General features: G+C 35.6%; 1 protein-coding gene across 1 annotated transcript in view; it reads right to left on the reverse strand.

Moving 5' to 3' along the window:
- Positions 1–6,790, reverse strand: part of CENPP (centromere protein P) — a 158,473-nt gene that overhangs the window by 143,483 nt on the left and 8,200 nt on the right. The window contains exon 5 of the mRNA XM_004684509.2: positions 3,036–3,132. Coding sequence (XP_004684566.1) covers positions 3,036–3,132 — 97 coding nt within the window. The remainder of the gene's footprint in view (positions 1–3,035; positions 3,133–6,790) is intronic.

Consider the following 6,790-nt stretch of genomic DNA (forward strand, 5'->3'; position numbering starts at 1 on the left):
ACTATTCCCAGAGAAGTATTTAATCAAATTTTAAGCATTTGCTTCTGTTTTTTTCCTCCTACCCGAGGATGTTCCTGTTTGTTTTTCAAACTTCCTCCCATGTGTCATGGTTGACCCATGATGAAACCTTTTCATTAAAACATCTGTGATGTTAAGGTCACAATAATTACTTCTATAACTTCCATTAACTCATTCGCTTACTTTATTTTGATAACTGACCATCCAAGCTATTATATGGCTTTCTCATAATTTTTTGTGCATATTTCCTTTCTCTGTAACTGAAAGCTCACTGAGCACTACCAACACATTCACTACCCCCTTTTTAATTTCAAAGTGTTTAGTATAGTACTGAATTGGATATACAATAAATAGTACAAAATAAAATCCATTTAAACAGAGGGTTCTTTTTCATTAGAAAAATAGAAGTTTCAACTATACAACCTTGAATAAACCATAACTTTATCTGGAAAAATAAAACTGATAAAGGAGAGTTGTTACAGAGACCAACACTGGAGAAAGTGATCAGAGACTTCTACATTTCTAGATATCAAAAGAATACTGCATTCCTGTGATTTTTACATAATCGAAGAGAAAAAAACACCAAAATAAAACTGTCAAATTTTGGAAAATTTTAAAGTCAGTGATTTAGATAAAATAATAATGAAAAGAGAATGAATGTTGTATAGTTAAGATTACAATACTACACAAGATAATCTACCAATTAAAGTATAATTCCCTTATCTAAGCCCCAAAGATAGTTTCTATAGAAAAGTCCACCTTAAAATTTATGTGGAATATGAAAGGACTCCAAACAGCCAAGACAAACTTGAAAAAAGTCAGAGGACTTACACTTCCTCATTTCAAACCTTATTACACAAAACTATATTATTCAAAAATATAACAATGGGCCCTCCCTGATGGCTCAGTGGGTTAAAGCACAGCACTAAGATACTAAAGCCACTTCAGCATGAGTTCAATCCCCACCCCAGGAGGTGACCCACATGGTGCAACAGACTTCACCTTACCCGCCCGCTGCTCCCCTCAGCAGTGTACTTTGTCATTCGGCCTGTTCTGCTGTCCACTGTCTGTGGTGGATCCTCTCACCCCCCCAGTTTTACATACATAAATAAATAAAACTAAAAAATATATAGATATATAACAATGGCATAAGGACAGACATATTGACCAAGAGAATAGTGAACCCAGAAATAAACCTTCACATATGTGGCCAAATGGGCTTCAATCTAGGTGCCAAAAATATTCAACAAAGAAAGGGCCGTCTCAACAACCAATAGTGCTGAGAAAATTGGAATATATACACGCAAAACAATTAAGTTACCTCACAATGTTTACAAAAATTAGTTCAAAGTGGATTAAACACTTAAAGAGCTATAAAATTCCTACTGAATTTGGCAACCAGTTCTCATCTATAATAGCAAAAGCAAAGACAACAACAACAAAAATAAATAAACTAGGCTTTAGAATATAAGAATATATGGTTTTTAAAAATTAAACATAGAATTACCACGCAATGCAAAACATCCACTTACGGGTACACAAAAATGGCAACTCAAATATTTGTATGCCAGTGTTCACAGAAGCATCATTTATAATAACCAAGGGGTGGAAATAAGCCAAACAGATAATGAACAAATTTTGTTAAATACATGCAGTGGAATATTAAGTAGTTGTAAAAAGATAAGAAATTCTGTTATATGCCACAACATGAATAAAGCTTGAGGGTATTATACAAGCAAAAAAGTATGAACACTGTATGATTCCACTTAAATGAGATTCAAGAGTGTAGGCAAATTCATAGAAACAAAAAATAGGATGGTGGTTTCCAGCAGCTGTGGGGGAAGGAGGTAAGCTAGTTTTTAAGGGCATAGTTTCAGTTTGGCATTATGAAAAAGTTCTGGAGATAAATATTGGTGATGGTTGAACAATAATGTGGCTGTTTCTTTCATTCCAGTAACCTTATTATAAGAATAGATTAATTCATAGAAAAGATCCATCTTAGACAAGAAAACTATGTAGAAGTTGTACTTCTACATTTGTGTTGAAGCAACCAGAGGCAAACTGTTTTTGAAAATGGGGACTAACATTCCCATTTGCCAAAAGGCATTCAAATATATAAGGAAATGGCCATATTAGGTGATTCATTACCATAACTGCCACACTGCCATCATTGTATTTTACCAATTATGAAGAAAAGCTATTTAATCTGGTGCAGGTGCAATTGCAAATAAAAAGCAATCATGAGAATAACTGTAGAGGTACAGTTAGCATCATGTTTCATTCTAAAGAAAATCCTATACCCAACAGAATTTATTAGTTTAATCAAATAGAATGCCTATAATAAACTAATAAAAATTGCAAACAAAGAAGAGTCCAAAAACAACAGTCATGATCCAGATAGTCTTCTAATAGAAACTGAACCTTTAGATATTATTTATGTTAACTCAAATTTTTTTGTGGCTCTCTAGTATCTCCAATAGCTTGATGCTGCTCAGCTAAGTAAGACCTGGGGAATTACCACATAGTCAGCATAATTTCAGTCATGTATACATATATAGATATATATGTGTGTGTGTGTGTATATATATCTTAAGAAGCATTACTTTATAAAAATCAGCTTTCAATATTGAGCTGATATATATAACAAGAAGTTCTAAAGATGCTCTGACTCAGAAGTAAAGATGTAACTGCTATCTGGTAAGTCTGCTATGAATTATATTCTTAGCATTTGTCATTTTCTACTTGAAGTAGATCAATATTTTGAGAGATCAATTTTTCAAAATGTGTGCTTTAAAATAAGTAAGATTATACCTGTATTTCTTTGACAACACTCCATACTATAAATGATTCAATAATTATATAGAACAATTTCTCCCTCACTTCAAATACTGCAAATTCTAGAAACTATTGAAGTATTTTGTATTATTTGAAAGCTTTAAGAATGGTATGTTAAATCCTTAAACTGACATCAGTTTCATTTCTCATATATGTTTACATTTAAAAAATTTAGACAGTACCTTGAAATGTAGAAATGTGCGCTTACGATATTCACACCACTCCACAAAAAAGTGCAGACTTCGAAAAAACATGAAGAGATCTTTCCTTTCCTCTGCTCTGTGAAAAAAAAAATTCTATGATTAATAATCAACGTTAAATGGGAATTCCAGCGTGGTTTTATTCTTTTTATTGCTTTTTATATCCATACACTAAAGTTATAAAAAATATCTATTTCCATAAACTGAACTACCTGCCTGCACTGTTGTGTATGTGTTCCTGTGTCAATGCTAAAGCTACTTCTGAATATAGTATCTCCTTTCCCCAACTTCAAATGTTTACTCCCTACCCTTCATTTAATATATCACTTAAGTGCCACATTCATCTTGAAGTCTTCCGTGATTAGTGTGGTAAAAAACACGTACCTGGTTTCTAGCACAGTTTCAAACACTCAGAACAATGACAAGTGTATCTTAGTTATGCTAATGAGGTAGCTTAGAGCAGCCCCTGGATAGTTTTAGGGCCAATCACATGATTAAAGGATTGGAACTTCTCTCAACCAGACTTCCAGGGAGAAGAGAGGTGTTAGAGACTGAATTCAATGACATGTGCAATTGTGTAATCAAGGATACCTATGTAATTTGATACTCCCAACAAATACTCTGGACAACAAAGCTTAGTGGAACTACCCAAACACACTGATGTGCTGGAAGGCTGATGTGCCCAGGGCAACAAGGGGAAGGCACAGAAAATCTAGCTTAACCTCCCAACAACTCCATCCCAACTTGTCTTACATACTGCTTCTGTTTGGCTGTTTTTGGGTTGCGACTTTCCTAACAAAATGGTAAGTTTTGGCATAGTACTTTCAATTAGTTCTCTGAATCCTTCTAGAAAATTATTCACTGTAAGTAAGTCATGAGAACCAATAAATTTATAGGCATTGAGGTGGAAATACAGATGGTCCCTGAGACTTGTGAATGACAACTACAGTGGGGGCACCCTTTTGGAGGACTTTGCATTGAACCTGAGGGGTTTGCACAAAGTCCAGGAAGTTAGCATTAGGATTGAATACAATTGTAGGACACTCAGAACTACTGTCAGAACAATGACTTTACCACCACACCATATATCCTATTCCCAAACAGCAGGACATAATTTCACTCCTATGTACTGCCATAGGAATTTATTTAATACTCTTAATAGTATACCTATTATTATACTGACTCCCACAAACACTTATGAGCAAACCGTAGTCAAGCTGCACATATTAACCTAAGCATTTGTTCAGTAGAGGATTGTGGGAGCTGAGTTCCCATTCCAGTCATGATGGAACAATTAAGCATAATCCATCTGTATGCTCCCATAAATAGTAATTTAGAACCAAGGATATAACATATAAATAAAGTATTGGGAGATTCTGAAACACAGACAAAAGAAAAGAATGATTACTTTAGGAATTAAGGGAGAACCTCGAGACAAGTTACTCTGGGTTTATTTTTGCTTCTTTTATTTTCTAATATGAATGCTAGAGCAGATTGCAATGCAAAACTGTTAAAATGTGGAATTAAAAAAGCAAAAGGCATTGGAAAGATTGCTCTCTCCAGCCAGCATAGATCATGCAAGATGAGGACAGCGGTCTTGGTAATGACAACAAAGCATGGATTTGACACCAAACAACAACAACAAACTAAGGCCACAACAGCAAAAATAAACATGGTACAAGGGACTGCATCGAACAAAAAAGCTTCTGCACAGCAATGGAAAACATCAACAAAATAAAGAGGAACCTACTGAATGGGACAAAATATTTGCAAACCACACTTTAATAGAGGTTAATATCTAAAATACATGAAGAACACATACAATTCTGCCAAATAAATAAATAAATAAATATATACACACACAAACAATCCAATTTAAAAATAAGCAGAGGATCTAAAGACATTTTTCTAAAGAAGCATCTGTTTTACATAGCTTGGTGGAGAGTGGAGATTAGGTGTTAAAATTTACTCTGGGGCCCTCCCTGGTGGCGCAGCGGGTTAAAGCACAGCACTGAGAATCTAAAGCCGCTTCCGCATGAGTTAGATTACCGCCTGCCCCGGAGGTGACCACATGGCGCGGCAGACCTCTCCTGGCCTGCCCGCTGCTCCCCTCAGCAGTGTGCTTCGTCGATCTGCCTGTTCTGCTCCCCACTCTGTCTCTGGTGAAGCCTCTCACCCTCCGCATCTCTGGCCTGTACCCCAGCTCTATATGAATAAATAAATAAATCTTTAAAAAAAAAAATTTACTCTGATATATAGGATTTTTTTTTTAATTCCTGAGAGAACAAATTACTCTCCAAAATTATGGGCCTATGAAGAACAGCAGTTATTTATTTAAAATATATGGGTTAACATGACATGATATTTTAATCTCCATCAAACAAGGGAGAAGAAAATAGTCTCTCAAAGTCATATGAGAAAGTTAAGAAAAAATCTAAACTGCAACAGCCAACTTTAATCACAGTATACATATACTCTATAAATACTCAAAGAGAGTAAGAGATGGTTCTGTTATGTACGTTTTTTAAAAAGAACTTGATTTGAAAGTGCAGTTAAGTCAATTCCTTCATCCCATTTGCATCTACATAAAGGGTAGTCTATTATATAGGTATGTATAGTTTTGCATTATTGGAAGAAACTGTATGTGTATTTTGATTCTTAGAGAAGTGATTGTAAGTTATCTATTTTCCCCAAGGAAAGTCCAAACCACTAAATATAAAACAGATGTTATAGATTTCTTTCATAAAATGTTGGCAATGACACTTTTCAACTTCAACTTGTAAACTCCAACTAGTAAAGTAACTCCAAATGTCTCTTTCTCAAGGCAAGTAAGACAGAAAAATTTAGAATAAAAGTTCTAAACTTCACAAAATTAATTCCTCAGAATATTAGGTAAAAACAACAACAGGTGAATATCATCTCAGCTCACCAAAGAGTTATTAGTCACTCTCATATATTGCCTGTGAGAATGCAAAATGGTCTGTCACAACCAGTGTAATCCAGAGAATGCTGCAAGGATATCTTTTAAGATGTGAAAGAAAACAGTCAACCATGATGTCAATGGTCAACAATGCATTCCTAGTTTTCTTCCCACTTCCTGAAGAGTCCCTTTCAGAGTCCCTCTGGTGGATCCTTCCTTTAGTTAGTACATTTTGGAAACTCTCAAGGTTTAGTTCCAGTTCCTTTTCTATTTTCACTCTGTAGTCTCTCCACAGGCTATTTCACTCCTGCTCAAGGCTTTAACTTCTACCTACTGGTAGGTACACTCCCCTATACCTCTGTTGAGCTGCCTACTTTATATTTTCACTCCAGTATTTCACAGGCACTCACATTCATCTCCCCCAAACTAAAGTCACAATCTAATCTGATTACACCATCTTTTTACGTACATCATCTCAACCAATGAAATCATCATCAATTAGTTATTATTTCCAATTAATGGCTCTAGATCTTCTCATATACATGTTCTTTCAATTGTGCTTCCTCAATAGCCTCTAAATCCATCTAGCTTTCTTGATCTCTAATATCATTATTCTAGAATTTACATTTTTTCCAGCCTGAACTGTTTTAAAAGGCAGTTTCGGCCCTCCATGGTGGTGCAGCGGGTTAAAGCACAGCACTGAGAAGCTAAAGCCACTTCCACATGAGTTCGATCCCCGCCTGCCCCGGAGGTGACCACATGGCCACATGGCGCAGCAGACCTCTCGTGACCCGCCCGCTGCTCCCCTCAGCAGTGT

This window comes from Condylura cristata, unplaced genomic scaffold, assembly GCF_000260355.1.
Source record: "Condylura cristata isolate star-nosed mole 26May11 unplaced genomic scaffold, ConCri1.0 scaffold00017, whole genome shotgun sequence".
Taxonomy (NCBI): Eukaryota; Metazoa; Chordata; class Mammalia; order Eulipotyphla; family Talpidae; genus Condylura; species Condylura cristata.